Source organism: Lissotriton vulgaris, chromosome 2_1 (genome assembly GCF_964263255.1).
Source record: "Lissotriton vulgaris chromosome 2_1, aLisVul1.2, whole genome shotgun sequence".
Lineage (NCBI taxonomy): Eukaryota > Metazoa > Chordata > Amphibia > Caudata > Salamandridae > Lissotriton > Lissotriton vulgaris.
The window spans coordinates 1,867,523,362-1,867,539,696 of record NC_141687.1 but is presented as its reverse complement, the minus strand read 5'-3'; the positions used below and the strand labels follow the sequence as shown (position 1 = coordinate 1,867,539,696).

Below are 16,335 nucleotides of genomic sequence, written 5' to 3'. Positions count from 1 at the left end.
ACTTCGAAAGCTGCTGCCCCTTCTACCTATACCGGTTAGAGGCACCATAGTTAGGAGTACCATTCTTAGCCGCCTGGATTACTGTAATGCTCTGCTACTGGAATCCCCTGCCTACCTGATTTCCAGACTTCATAGCATCCAGGCGGCTGCAGCAAAATTGGCACTTTCCAGAGGGCGAAGATCCTCTACTACCCTTGCATTGGCTGAATTACACTGGCTACCTGTACACCAGAGGATCCTCTTTAAATCCCTATGCACTGTCTTTAAGGCAGTGCATGGGATGGGCCCCCGACCACTTCAAAACAAATTCAAATGGTATGAACCCACTCGGACCCTTCGATCCTCCTCTTCTAATCTCATCAGTATACCCAGGATCAGGAAAGCCACCTATGGTGGCAGAGCCTTCAGCATAGCGGCAGCTCATCTGTGGAATAGACTACCTACTGACATCAGGAAAACAGATGAACTGATGGCCTTCCGAAAAAAGGTGAAAACATGGCTTTTCCCTAAAATCTAACTACCCAGAATCAAAGGATATCCCTTCTACCCCTGATGCACAGCGTTTCAGCTATATACACACAGCGCCAGGATGCCCGTAGGGTTGCAGAGCGCTTTATAAATACTATAAATAAATAAATAAATAAATAAATAAATAAATAAAGCTACCACCCTGCAGAGTTTAGTAATGGATACCCAAATGAGAGTGCAAGAGTCACTTTGGGGCTCAGCCCAGTACCGATTCCAGTTCCATCGTTCCTCCTCGCAGACAGTCTGCCATCCAGACTCATCATGGGCCAAGCAGGCTGGGGGACAAGCCCTATCAGAGGTCCTGTCAGGGAGCTCTGTGGCTGTTGCAGGAAGTGCTGAGCGTTTTGTCACTCACAGTTCACCTGCAGGTCTCACAGGACTATGCAGCAGAAAACCATACAGCCGTTCAACACCACTGCCACCCTAGTTCTTAATGGAAGCCAGGGCCAGGGAAGGTATAGCCGGACCCGATGGGGGCCCGGGAAAAACGCTGCCCGGAGGCAGGAAGCCCCCCGCCCCCGTCGCGGAAGCCCACAAAAAAGGGGCCACCAGGATTGGTCGCCCCAGGATAGACTACACCGCTCCCAATCAGGGGCGAGTTAACAAGCGGGCGGGGGGTTAAATAAGGGAGCTGGGCCCTGGACAAACACATAACCCCCCCTTTTGCCAGGATCCGAAGAAATGTTTAGACACAGCCGCAGGGAGAATAGATGAAATGCTCATGCAGGGTCCTTGGGATACCACAATGCAAGGGCCCTGAGGAGCAGGCGAGGGGCCAACAAAGGGTCCAGGGCAGGCAGAACGGCACTTGCAGCCCGGGCAGGTCCTGACGGACACCCATCCAGTTCGGCAGCAAGCTGAAGCCTAGAACCGCAGACACAGAGGCCCGGACAAAGGGGCATCCCGTAATAAAGACTGTCTGAGAGCACGCAATTTCGAGGAATGTACAAAGGCAACTCCAAAGACAAAGAAAGTAGGAGATAACATGGATGTTTTATGAATGACCAATAACAATGCGCAATGTACGACCATGTTATGTTTGAATAAACTGCAAGCTTTTACGACACCAGAGTACATTGTCAGTGCTGTGATTGAAAGGTAAAGGGACGCAGTTAAACTTGCACAGGAAAGGGAGGAGAACTCGTTGCATGGAAGGGCTTTGGGGCAGGAGATGGCAGGGAAGCTTCTATAGCTGTAGGATTGGCCAGTAACGCTGACGCAGGCACTACGTCACATGCAGAGGAAAGGAGAATAAACATGTTCTGAGGCAGTCTGAATCCCTTGGGTGGCGACTGCAGTAATATCACATGAAGCACAGACCAGTGACTGCGTAGTTAGTGAAGCGCATATTATGTGATGTCTGGGTCTGAGCTTAGGCTGAGACTAGACAGACAGCAGCAGGTATGCACTCTGATTGGACTGCGGAACTACATACTTGTGTTGCGGGACACAAGTAAATGCTGGTGGAGACCAACAGCTCAGATTAACCCAAAATAAGTAAAGGACAGCCTGACTCTTAGGGATTTGTTTGACTTAGAGATGGAAACGATACAGTCAGAGGCTTGGGGCAGGACATTTCGACAGTCGAAAAATACAGTAGCCTTATGTATGAAGTTACACCATGTCAAGAAGGACACTGGTCGTCAGTTCCTTATTACAGACAACACCTTGCAATATGTAATATGTACTTCTGTCTGTTGAGTAACATTTATGTGCCTAGACATATAAGCATGCCAGGTGTTATTTGCTAAATAGCCCAAGGCTCAGTAAAGATGTAAAACGGTAAACAGTCATAATATCAATTCCAAAATATAGAATGGACATAATATTGAAGTAAAAATATAGAATGGACAAAATATCGAATGGACACAATATAGTGGTTAAAAATATCGAATTTAAGGTAAGTAATATCGATTTTCAAAATATAGAAGTCAAAATATCGAAGTATACAATATAGGCATTAAATATATCGATTTTTTTAATAATATCAATTTTTTTAAGTGTTTTGTATTTTAGTATATGTGTGAAAAGTGTATATTAATTTTTGTAATGTATGTTTAATGTATTTTAAGTAATGAATTTTATGTTAGTTAATTTTTGCGTAATTTAATTCTGTAGCGGGTTGTGGGTTTATAGGGGAATAGGGTGGGAAGTAATTTAATTATATTAAATTAAATATTAATTTTTAGCAATTATTATACATTTTTTATTAAATTTTGCTTTTTAGTTCTGTAGCGGGTTGTGTGTTTATAGGGGAATAGGGTGGGAAATAATTTAATTGTAATTAATTAAATATTTTTATTTATTTATTGGTATTCATTTTGAATTTATTGTTATTTTTTAATTGGTAATTAATTTTTATTAATTGCCAATTAATTTGTATTAATTGATTAATTGTTAATTATGTTAATTTTCTAAATTTATTTTCTGTAGCGGGTTGTGGGTTTATAGGGGAATAGGGTGGGAAATAATGTAATTGTAATTAAGTAAATATTTTTTTTCGTTCATTGGTATTGATTTTAAATGTATTGTTAATTAATGTTTAATTGGTAATTAATTTCTATTATTTGGCAATTAATTTTTATTAATTGGTAATTATTTTGTATTAATTAAATATTTGATAATTATGATAATTGTATTAATGTATTTTCTGTAGTGGGATGTGGGTTTATAGGGGAATAGGGTGGGAAGTAATGTAATTGTAATTAATTACATGTTAAAAATATGTTTGTGTATTGATAATTAATTTACTGTTAATTTCTAATTGGTATTAATTTGTATTATTAATTAGTTTTTGTTATTGAAAATTAATTAGTTGGTAAATAATTATGAATAGGGTATTAATTTTTAATAACTAATATGTAATTGTATTTCTAATTAATTATTACATAATATTAAATTGGTTATTAATTTCAATTAATGTTTTATTGGGATTGATATTTAATTTATTTTTAATAATATATTAAATCATTACTTTCCCTACTGTTAAACTCACTGGAGTGGGAATAGTAATTTTCACCCTCCCGCTATCCAACGCTTTCCCTACTGTTGCACTCTCTGGAGTGGGAATAGTAATTTTTACCCCTACGCTATCCAAAGCTTTCCCTACTGTTGCACTATCTGGAGTGGGAATAGTAATTTTCACACTCCCGCTATCCAACGCTTTCCCTACTGCTGCACTCTCTGGAGTGGGAATAGTATTTTTTACCCCTATGCTATCCAACGCTTTCCCTACTGTTGCACTCTCTGGAGTGGGAATAGTAATTTTTACCCATACGCTATCCAATGCTTTCCCTACTGTTGTACTCTCTGGAGTGGAAATAGTAATTTTTACCCTTCGAATATCCAACGCTTTCCCTACTGTTGCACTCTCTGGAGTAAGAATAGTAATTTTTACCCCTGCGCTATTCAACGCTTTCCCTACTGTTGCACGCTCTGGAGTTGGATCAGTAATTTTTACCCTCCCGCTATCCAACGCTTTCCCTACTGTTGCACTCTCTGGAGTGGGAATAGTCATTTTTACCCTTATGCTATCCAACGCTTTCCCTACTGTTGCACTCACTGGAGTGGGAATAGTATTTTTTACCCCTACGCTATCCAACGCTTTCCCTACTGTTGCACTCTCTGGAGTGGGAATATTAATTTTTACCCTTACGCTATCCAACGCATTCTCTAATGTTGCACTTTTTGGAGTGGGAATAGTATTTTTTACCCCTACGCTATCCAATGCTTTCCCTACTGTTGCACTCACTGGAGTGGGAATAGTATTTTTTACCCTCCCGCTATCTAACGCTTTCCCTACTGTTGCACTCTCTGGAGTGGGAATAATAATTTTTACCCTTACGCTACCCATCGCTTTCCCTACTGTTGCACTCACTGGAGTGGGAATAGTATTTTTTACCCCTACGCTATCCAACGCTTTCCCTACTGTTGCACTCTCTTGAGTGGGAATAGTAATTAATTTTGACCCCTACGCTATCCAACGCTTTCCCTACTGTTGCACTCTCTGGAGTGGGAATAGTATTTTTTACCCCTACGCTATCCAACGCTTTCCCTTCTGTTGCACTCACTGGAGTGGGAATAGTATTTTTTTACCCCTACCCTATCCAACGCTATCCCTACTGTTGCACTCACTGGAGTGGTAATAATAAATGTTACCCTCCTGCTATCCTACGGTAAAATATTGTAAATTTTTTATTAATAACTTAAATTAATTATATCTTAATTTTAAGGTTATTTGAGTATTTTTAAGTATGTTTTAGTTAATTATATTTATTATTTCATTAATTTTAAATTACTTTTAAGACATTTAAAAAAAATCGATATTTTGACTGACTATATTTTTTACAGACTATATTTTGGATTCAATATTTTTGTACTTACCTGTTTGTAGATAGGAATTCGATATTTTGGCATTCTATATTTTGGTGACTATATTTTGGTAAGTCTATATTTTGTCATTCTATATTATGTCAGTGATCCATGTAAAACATGTCATAGGCTATTATTTTCACTTTGGTGAAATGTGGGAAGCTTTTGAAACAACCATAACATGGAAACAGCATTCATCGCCTGCACAGATGAAATCCACACCTTACTGCACTGAGGAGAAACAGCCACCCTCATAGTGCTGAACCTCGCCGATGCATTTGGGACCCTGTCACACTACAGCCTCATCATAAGACTACATAAAAAAGGCATCCATGGTCCAGCCCTCTAATGAATATGCTACTTCTTCAAAGGGGCTACACAGAGAGTCAGAATTCCACCCTATGCATCAGAGCCCAAGCACTTGATCCGCGTAGTCCCTCAAGGATTACCTCTCAGCTTTCCCCTTTTCAACATTTACATGACACTACTCGCCGATGTAATCAGATCTCACAATATCTCTATCCTTTCCTTTGCCGATGAAACTGAGCTATCCCTCAGGGCCTCCTTCTCGCTTCTTGAATTCTGCAAGAGGCTGAAAATCTGGCTCTTTAACTCGCCCCCAGCACGAGTTATACACCTGCTGCAGCACCTGGATACCCGTTGGTTGATAAGTAGCGCTCTATAAATCCAAATAACATAACATAACATTAAAAAAATAAATTGTGTCATGCCGTACAAAAAATTGAAAAAAACATTGAAAACCCGTATTCTTTCATTTGTGAAACATAAATCTAAAGCAGTAAATAGGTGAGGAAATCACTTCAAAAGTGTTTGAGAACTTTTTTAATGAATTCTAAGCAGTATAACTACCCTGTTAAAAAAGAATAGTAAGAATTTTGTACAAATGGTTTTTCATCTACCAATTCTTGGCCCTTCCAACGTAGCAAAGATAAACAAATGACTGGCATTTTTTCTAAAAAGGTGACAAGCCTATCACTGTCACTGACTTACAACTGTCAGCCAGCACCTCCCCCATCAAGGTCCTGCATAGTGAGTCTGGCAAAATAGGGATGGGGAGGCTTGGTGTGGTGAACAGCATCATTTCATGGTGGGCTGCTGCAAGTGCACCACCATATGGTACACTTGGATTTTGGACATGAGGGTGGTAAGGGTGCTGTTTAGGCTAAGAAAATATCTCTAAATACAGGGTTTCACTACTCTCGTAATTCCACATAACCTAGTGTAAATATGCTGTAATTGCTCGAAAATATTCTCCAGCAAATTTTACGAGAAACATCCACCCCTACTTTTAAACCCTAGTAGCCAATCCCCAGAGTTTCCATTTGTCCCACAGTCTCCCGTACCCATCCAGCTTCCTCTTGAATCCTAGAAGGGATATGGCAGAGGCACGTTTCCAGAAGTACAAGTGCAGCCATTGCGTGAGGGATGGCTTGCTCTCCAAGTCTACTCTTACATTTGGTAGTCCCAAGCTGGATCAGCTTGGTCAACTTCATCTACACTTGTAGCACAAACTGTACCACTATACTAGCTTCACCCAGAGACTGTTCAAAATACATCCTTCATCAGAGGACTCAAGACAGGCTGTGTTGAATTTTAATTCTGCCATAGTAGATGTGTGAAATTCACATCTTCACACAGATATTAAGATTTTGAACTTTATACAACCTCACATTCATGTGATATTCCCCATAAAACTGTCTGTAAAAGAGCTTTCCTTAAAAAGCTTTTTTTACCATGAGAATTTGCCTGCTAAAATAGTTTGTGCATGTTATTTGCATCCATATGTTTTTTAAACTTCAGAAAGTTTTGAAAGTGAGGATATAAAGATGTAACTATACCAACTGCTTGATCTCCAATGCTAATTGAAGGGAATTGTACAACATATGAGTAAATGATTAAAGGCATGGTTTATGGTTTGGCAGATGGAGACAGTCCATTACCCCCTCCATCCTCACTGATTACTGTTCATCAAATTTAGAGATATCCACTAGCCTGTACATTTAAAGGAGTCACCATCCCACCAGTATGTGTGAGCCATTATTCTATTTTCCTGTCCCGCACCACCAGGTTTTTCCTGGTCCTGAAGGGCAGGAGAAAAAACATTAAACATAGGGCAGCAGTGAGCAGTGTAATGTTGTCCCTCTGAGGGCCCCTAATCGGACAGGCAGATTAATCTGGCACATTTGTGACAAAGTACTTTGCCTGCCAAACTCTAAATTGGGCTCAAAATCAAAGCCTCTGATATATAGTTCTAGGCTAAAGCATTGAACGAAAAAATGCAGCCTTTTGCTATCATATGGGCAGGGGTGGCCTTAGGCATGTGCAAGCTGTGCACCTGCACAGGGCCTCCAAACCCCAGGGGCCGCCACGCCAATATATATCCTTAATATAATATTCCTCTGAAGATGGATACATATTTGCGTGGCGGCCCCTGACAGGGATTTGGAGGCCTCCGGCTCTGTTCCACCTTCCTGAGCTCCGGGGAGATCCACCCCGCCCGGACCCCCTCTTCCAGGAACCCCTACCTACGCTCCCTGCCCAGGGCCGCCATGAGCCTAGAGCCGCCCCTGATATGGGCATACCTCCTAGCCCACAACACAGTTAGCAATACAATCTACCTATGTGTGTACACTCACTGTTCCCATGACAAGCTAGTTCTATGTTAAATTACTTAGTATACCCCCCTTTTGACATGCCTACATCTAGAGCAGTTTTTTTGTCTATAGTTATTTCACAAATTTGCTCTGCCAACATTGTCTACCCTGAGTTTCCTATCTGTTGCAGAGACTGCAGAGTTTGCAGATCTAAAACGCACATCTCGTTCTGTGACTCACAAAGTGCAATCAAGCCTTCAATGGTTGGTTTCATACATATGGTCCGCTGTTCATCACTAACAGAATGAACATGTGCACCTTCCCCTTCCAAGTTTAGGAAACATGTAGAATGGTGACAAAGCATTTACTGTGTAAGCAGTAAGTCTCTGTTGACTAGAGAGTAGACTCCTTAAGGCTTATGATTCACCCCTAACCATTCTCTGCACATGTGGTTGCAGATGTTTAGTGTACTTTTCCACAGTGCAGTGATGGTAATGTCCTTAACCATGACCAGGCCACACAAAGACATTGTTCTGCAATAATGCACTAGAACATTAGTCCATTCCATATTCCTATCGCACGATCACAGCTTACAGTCATCCTTCTATTGTGAACGTGTGCTCTTGTACTGTTCTTTTCTTCGTGTGCTGCACACGTGCTTCAGATCAGGATCTTCAAACCCTTCTTGGTAGCATGACCTAAATAATGAAGTATAAATCTTAGGATAGGTTGTGTGTATTCAAACTGTTGGCTGTAACTGGAACCACTGTTTTATGGAACCATGTTCTTGTTTTGCATATGATTAAAGGAAATACTATCTCAACTGGTCATCCATGTTTTTTTTTCTCTTGTAGATGACAGTTTTGTCTGCTTTACCATGCATGAGCCAATCGGTGTCTGCGGGGCCATCACTCCAGTAAGTAGAAGTTCTACTGCTCACTTGACGTGCCTCTGGGTGTTCTCTGATATTTGCTGTCACCAGGCAGTATGAGGAAGTGAAGACATATATCCTGTGAGAGGCTCCTCCTTGTTAATGGTTAGGACTGACTGGGCCCTGAAGTGATGATCGTAACCTGTGCTCAGGCAGCCAAGGGTCTTCTGGGTGCACTCACTCACTGAAGTCACTCTATTATATGAGGTGCAGGACAGTACTGAATGAGGATGTATTGTTTCTGTAATTTAATATATACTTGGGTTTGTGAATATATATATATATACATACATACAAAACCTATTGATGGTTGCCAGTAGGTAGTTATAGTTAGGATGTAGTTTCCATGGGAAGAGCATTTTTTCATTTGCAATAACTTTGGCGTAGCTTGACGAATACATGCAAAATTTTCAACCTAGTAGACTTGTCACTTCAGCTGCTGTCTTGAAAATTTCAAGGTGATCCGTCAAGCAGGGGCCTAGAAAAAGGGGGGCCCCAAACACTTTTTCTCCATGTTAATTTCCATACGAAACTTTAAACAGAGCTACAGTCCGAACAGCTGAACGGAATGGCACCAAATGTTGCAGAAAGATAGCTCTTGGTTCAGAAAGCACTCTTTTTGTTAAATGCTGTAAATCCATTTAGTAGTTGCTGAGCAATTTAAAGATTTTTAAGATATACAACTAAGGCCGAGGTGGATCCGGGACCCCAGCCAATCTCATACCTGCCATCTGATTGGCGGCCAACACTTCAAACCAGGAAGTGTTGGCAGCCATTTTATGGCTTGGTTGAACCAAATCAGAAGAAAACACTTTTTTTAAAAGAAAAGGGGTCAAGGTAGAAACAACATGACACCCTAGGCCTCTTGGAGGGAGGGGCGGCTGTGGGATCCCCCAGGGCCAAAGAAGTATTTTGTGTTTTAATTTTCAGCAGGAGTCGCTCTAGATTAGAGAATCCCGCAGAAATTTAAAGAAAAACAAAACACAGCCACCTGCGCTCCGTTAAATATGGGCCCCCGGGTGAGCCAGGTCCCAGGGGCATTGTGCAAATATAGTAGGGGAAGCGCATGGGCCCCCTGCAGGTGCTTACTACTGCCCCAGGGACCACCACCACCCTGGGGCTTCTTTCAATTATAGACGGAGGATGCCTGCGCGGCATCCCCCGCTGCCTGGGGACCACCACATCTCTGGGGCATATTTGATTTTAGATGGGGGGGTCCTCTCAGACTCACCCAGCCCCGGGGACCACCAACTCCCCAGGGCTTAATGTGATAATAATGCAGGGGCCTTGCATCCCCTGCAGCCCCTAGGGTTTCGATCACGAGTAATGCGGGGGTGCTTGGCCCACCGCTGCCCCATGGACCACCTGCTCTCCGGGGCACTTAACATTTGGAATGCGGCCTGGCCCTCCTGCAGCCCCGGGACCGCCACCTCCCAGGGTTTCATACATTCTTTAAAAAAGATATGGGGGAGACCCTACGGCCTCCAGCTTCGTACTGCACAACACAATAACTAAGGGGGTCCGTTGCAGACCCCCGGCCCAAGGGACCACCACCTCCCTGGGGCTAAAGGTGACAATGGAGGTGGGCCGCGCGGCCCTCCTCCTGGAGCCCTCGATTGGACTTGAGATCGCCACCCCTCAGGGCCGTCTCCAGCAGTGACCTGGGGTTCGCCCCCTCCCCCCGGAACATTGCAGTTTGCTATGGCTTGTACTGCCAAGCCATAGCAAGAACTCTGCTTTTAGCAAGTGAGAGTAGAAAATGCATGTGTCTGTTTCCCTGTCCGCTATCTAGCGACATTGCTTTGGGATCCAGGGATTAGCACCCTGGGGAGGGGGGGGGCACCACTCCCTTTTGTTACAAAATACATAAAGGCCTGACCCCAGGGGATGGGGTCCCCTGTGCAGAAATCAGCCTCAGGAGGGTGGAGGGGCAGCCCCCTCCCATGTATTAAAAAAATAAGAAGAAATTAAATAAAGAGCAGGTCCCTGGGAATGGGATTCCTGGGACCAAAATTGTCCCAGGGAGGGGGGGCCAAGCGCCCCCTTCCTTTAAAAAAACAACCCTTTATTACAAAATAGAAATTTTCTTTTTAAAAGCTGGTAACTCGCTGTAGGCCCCGCCCCCTTATTCCACCACTCTGCAGATGTGCCTCCTGGCACGCTGCTGGTTGGGGGATGAAGTCCCCTTGACTGCTGAGGGTCCTTAGGGGCCAACAAGACCTCCTGTTACCTCCAGTAAGCCCCTCACCGTGGGATTGCTGAGAAGACTTCTGAGATCATGACACCTTTCTCCACCACTCTGCAAACACGCCTCTCGGCGCTTTGCTGGTGGGGTATGAAGTCCCCTTGCCTCCTGAGTGCCTCAGGACTAAAGGGGACTTGATCCCCCAAGCAGCACTTTGCCAGGAGGCGCATTTGCAGAGTGGTTGAGAAAGTAGCAATGGCCTCAGAAGTCCTCTCAGCAATCCCACTGTGTGCAGCTTACTGGAGGTAACAGGAGGTCTTGTTAGCCCCTTAGGACCTCTCAGCAACCCAGCTGTATGAGTCTTACTGGTGGTACAGGAAGGCTAGATAGCCCCCAAGGACGCCCAAGAGCCAAGGGGACTTCATCCCCAACTAGTAGTGCACCAGGAGGTGAGTTTCCATAGTGGTGGAGAAAGGGGGTGTTTACAACAAAAGTCTCTCTGCAAACCCACTGTGTAGGACTTGCTGGAGGTAACAGGAGGGGTAGTTGCCTCCCAAGGACCCTCAATAGCCAAGGGGTCTTCATCCCCCTACTAGTAGTGCACCAGTAGGCACATTTGCAGATTAGTGGAGAAAGGGGGCGTGCAGGAACCGCCCGCCAGATCAGGAGTTTTCTGCTGGTCTGGTGGTTCGTTTTTTGGCGTTCCGAGGGTGGTGTCTAGGAAATAGGCACTGTAATGGGAACGTCAAATGCAGAACATACCGTGCAGGTACTGTTGTGAATGCACACAGGGGGGGCGCATGTTGTGCACACCTGTGTGCATTCACATGATGTGAGGCATCAGGGGGCCCTGTATGTCCCCTTTGTTTCCTCACCGCCACACTTTTCGTGAGAGTAGCACCGTCATGAAAAGTGTGGCGGTAAGGAAACTAGTAATATGCTTGGCGGGGCCACAGAGGCACCGCAAAGCATATTGCGGCTTCAAGACTACCGGGCCATTACCAGGGATCTCTGATCCCATGTAGTTGTGGTGGTCCCAGAGTGGCCCAACCACCTTGGACCCAATAGGGAAGTCTGAAGACCGTCAACACTGCACTCCCATGAGTCTGGTGGTCCGTGGACTGCCAGACTCGTAATAAGCCCCTAAAACACCAAGTATCCACTAAATACATGCGAACATTTTAGAAGAGGCAAGTGAGGGATTTTTTAAAATAATCCGGATAATGTACTTTTCCCATTAACTTCTTTTGAGGCATCAATCGAGATTATTGTTGTACGGGACTGAATGTAAATATACATTTTTTCCCCTGACTTGTCAGAAGCACAGATAAAGCACAACAGAAGGCAGAGAGAGCGTGGCAAAAATGTTGTGCACTAGTCTGCAGGAGCAGGTTACTGGCAGTGTATACTCTCAGTCACACAAAACCAGTCCCTCTCTGCAAAAGCTCACGAAGCAATCAGAAGGCGGGAGACTAGCCTTGAAATCAGTGGTCTCCCATCTGAATCAGGAGGGTTGGCATGTATGCCACCATGATGAAAACATTACATTTTCAACTTTTACATCCCTGAAGGGTTCTGATCTTGCTCTCAAGAACAAAAGAAAGATACCAGCGGGCCTATGATAGTTGCATCATACTAAGATGTTTTGCCATCTAGAGCAATCACTTCTCGGTTGGTAGAAACCAAGTATCAGCATTTTTTGTGGACTTAAGTGGTGAAAGTAAATAACTCCGCCTAAGGCTCTATCCATTCACTTCCGGTTCACTCCTGACGTTCTTGGAAAAAGGGAAAGTAAAGAAAGTTATAAGACAGGGGCTGAGGTTCTTTAACGACAACTGATGTGGAGACAGCATGGAATCTGACTGTATCATAAACAATTCTTAAAGACAAAATGATCTGATGTTCAGTGACCTGACAAAGAAAAACAATTGAAAATAATGTACAACTCCGCCAGGGCCCCCTGTTGCACAGCTAGCAGAACACAATATATGCAATACTCGTCTTCATCAGTATCAAGAAGCATGTGCTCAGCAGCACAATGTCCATCCATAGTAACGTGTAGGTCTCCACGTCTCATAAAACACTGGTCCCAAAACTCACCCATGGTAATGTACAGGTATAAAGTAGGTCAGCTCTTCTCATTGAACAGTGGTATGTATCACCTGTTTCCTTATCTCTATTAGTCAATTGTAGACACAACAACAGTGTAAGTGTTGCTGGCCATTGGCTCTTGCCATGTGGCCATCTTGTTTAGCTCGTATGCATCGGCCAAAACCCATCATTGACAGCGTATGGGGAAAGTCTTCAGTTTAATTTGTGAATAACAACTCTTTAGTCCACCATCGCTTTAGTTGCCTGTGTTCAGACATTGCATCTGTTGGTAGAGATTGAACAGGCTAAGAGTGCAAATAAGGTAAATAAAAAAATCAAGCTAAATAAATTTAGCCAATCAGGTGACTGAATTTCTATTCGTTTCAGTGGAACTTCCCATTACTTATGCTCATCTGGAAGGTGGCGCCGGCACTGTGTTGTGGGAACACCATCGTAATTAAACCCGCAGAGCAGACACCACTAACGTCCCTATATCTTGGATCACTGATCAAGGAGGTAAGGCATGGAATACACTACGAACAACAGTGGCTGCTCTTTGTTCTAAAAGAACACTTTATTTTCTGTGTATTATATGTACCAGCCTTTTCCAATATTTGGTATGATTGCTGATGTATGCTGGACACCATTTCTAAAATCATGATTCAAGGTGATAAATGTACATTGGCTTAAAAAACACAAATGACAATTGTGCGAGTCAATTTAGTATAAATACCACACATTAGTTACATGCATTTCACCCAGTATTTTAGGATAAAGAGGCACAAATAATCAAGTAAAGTGTAAACATGGGATCAATAGAAAGACTTGAATCATTCTGAATCCCAAGGGATTTCTCTGCATAGTCTTCCATTCCATTGCTTTCGAAGTTGTTTGTAATGTTACAGAAACCATGCTGAACCCACCTATGATGAAGTCATTGCCCTGTCACAAAAGGATGAGTCCAGATCTAATTTAAATTCCCAAGACGACAAAGCCTCCTAGTGTTACTTGTGTGCCCGATCACAGGGGACAGGCCATGGCAGCTTGGTTTAGACTTGTCCGTGTGGCTATGACTGATCTGAACATAGTTGGCTCTCCACTGTAATGACACAGATGAGCTAAAAATCATTGTGACTTAATGACACAGAGAAAATGTTGTGGTGTTAAGACTGACTTCACCATGTCAATCTATTGTTTTTGCTGCACAAGTAATCCTGTATCCAAAAGTTGATTTGAATTGTGCTAGTCCACCTGAAACCGTTCTATGAGAGGTGGGCACCACTGCACAAAAAGAGAAGTACCTCCATCGTCACCTCTGTGGGTGCTGAGGAAGACCTGAGATGGCACAATGGCCCTGTTCTAAGGTTGGATTGATCCTTTCACTCTTCTAATATGAAGATTTCCCATAGTGCAGGTTGTGTTGATAATGAACCATGCACGAGCCGCCTGTCTGGCTTGTTGACCTCCTTCCAACTGCACAGATGGATTATTAAAGTTGTGCATCAGTACAGCCGACCTAGAAGATGACATAGGACTTAGGGTCAAATATGGGAAGTTCTTAACTCCTTGTCAGTGCAGCACCGATCAGCTCAAGTCTTTGCGGTTCTTTCCAAAATAGTTATTCAAGTGGGTCATACATTCTGTTTTTTGCTTGAAGTACCAGTTTTGTAGAAACAATTGGCAGAGGAATTCATCACCCTGGGGCTTGGGACTCGAAGAACTCGTGTGACACATGAGAACGTGCCAAGAATATGCTTCATCACAGCTGAATGTGTCTAGACATTTTGAGCATTTTGTTGGCTTTGGGGAGCTCGGAAATATTTGGTCCCAAGAATATTCAGATCATGGAGCAACTCCCATTCAGACTGTGTGAAGGCAAGTGCTAAGTGGTGCTATAAAAAGCCAAGAAAAAGAAATGAGAAAAGTGCTACAGGATCTGTGAATATACTAGATTCATATTGCTGCATTGTTCCAATCTCCATTTGATTATTGGCCATTGTTACCCTGCTCCCCATCCTAACTCTTATTAATGTGTTCAGGCAGGCTTTCCCCCTGGTGTGGTGAACATCGTCCCAGGATATGGTCATACGGCCGGAGCTGCCATCTCAAGCCATCCAGACATTGACAAAGTGGCCTTCACTGGATCCACAGAGGTAAGTGGAGAGTCCTTAGAATAGCTATGGCAACCACAGAGGCATGAGATTTGTCTGTATAGTAGCAGTAGGTTGCACAAAAATATGTGATGAGTCCCTCAAGTGATGCTTGGATATACAAAGTTCTGTGATGATTCCTTAGAGCAGCTTTGGGAGCAACTGAGTTTTGTAATGTGCCCTTGGACTAGCCGTTGGTTCCACAGCAGTTTATGATGAGTCCCTCAAGTGGTGTTGGGTTGCACAGGGATATGTGATAAGTCCTTAGAGGTTGGAATCCACAGACGTATGCAACGAGTCCTTAGAGTTGCTGTTCAATCCACAGAGGTTCGAGATGAGTCCTAAAGTATCTTTTGAATCCACAGCGGTATGAGAGGAATTCTTAAACTAGCTGTGAAATCAACTGAGCAATCCACAAAGGTATGTGATGACTCCTTAGAGTAGCTCTTGGATCCAACGAGGTATATAATGAGTCCTTATGGTAGCTGTAGGATTCCCAGTTACGTATTGTGTCCATGGACTAGCTATTGGGTCCAGAGAGGGATGTGATGAGTCCTCAGGTTAGCTGTTGGATCCACAGAGGGATGTGATGAGTCCTTAGTGTAGCTGTTGGATCCATGGATGCCTGTTATGACTCTTAGATTGACTGTGGGAGCCACACAGTTATGTAATGTGTTCTTGGACTAACTGATGGAGCTGCAGAAGTATGTTATGATTCCTTAGAGTAGCTGTTGCATCCTCATAAGTATGTGATGAGTAGCTATGGTATCCACCTTGGTATGTGACGAGTAGCACTGGTATCCACCTTGGCATGTGGTGAGTAGCACTGGTATCCACCTTGGCATGTGGGGAGTAGCACTGGTATCCACCTTGGTATGTGATGAGTAGCACTGGTATCCACCTTGGTATGTGATGAGTAGCACTGGTATCCACCTTGGTATGTGATGAGTAGCACTGGTATCCACCTTGGTATGTGACGAGTAGCACTGGTATCCACCTTGGCATGTGGTGAGTAGCACTGGTATCCACCTTGGTATGTGATGAGTTCTGTAGTCTGTGACTTTTGTGGTACATGCCAGCTTCTTGACGATTCTACCACTGATTGGAACGTACTCAGATACCTACATATTTTGTTGTTAAAGGTTATGATGAATAAAGTGAATGGTTAAAAGCGTGTTTTGTTCAATAGCATACAAATATACAGTGTTTAAAGTTTGACATCAGTAATGATGTTTCTTCTAACGCAGAACCCCTATCCACATGACATCTCAGCTCCACAAAGATTGGGAGGTCAGGCAGGAACAGCACTAAAAAAAAGGTTATGTCCTTTTGAGACTAGTGTTGGTGTGACGTTACTAGCCTGTCAGACACACAATGACGTGAATAAGTGACAAACAGAGCCATAGAAGTGAGTGATTGCTTCCCAAGCCTCTTAACACCGTTTCTGGAGGTGGCGTCCTTGTT

The 16,335-nt window shown here is 43.5% G+C and overlaps 1 protein-coding gene across 1 annotated transcript in view; it reads left to right on the top strand.

Moving 5' to 3' along the window:
- ALDH1A3 (aldehyde dehydrogenase 1 family member A3) overlaps positions 1-16,335 on the top strand; it is a 296,162-nt gene that overhangs the window by 166,913 nt on the left and 112,914 nt on the right. Inside the window, exons 5-7 of the mRNA XM_086958058.1 lie at positions 8,369-8,430; positions 13,109-13,237; positions 14,761-14,874. Of these exons, the coding sequence (XP_086814184.1) occupies positions 8,369-8,430; positions 13,109-13,237; positions 14,761-14,874 (305 nt within the window). The remainder of the gene's footprint in view (positions 1-8,368; positions 8,431-13,108; positions 13,238-14,760; positions 14,875-16,335) is intronic.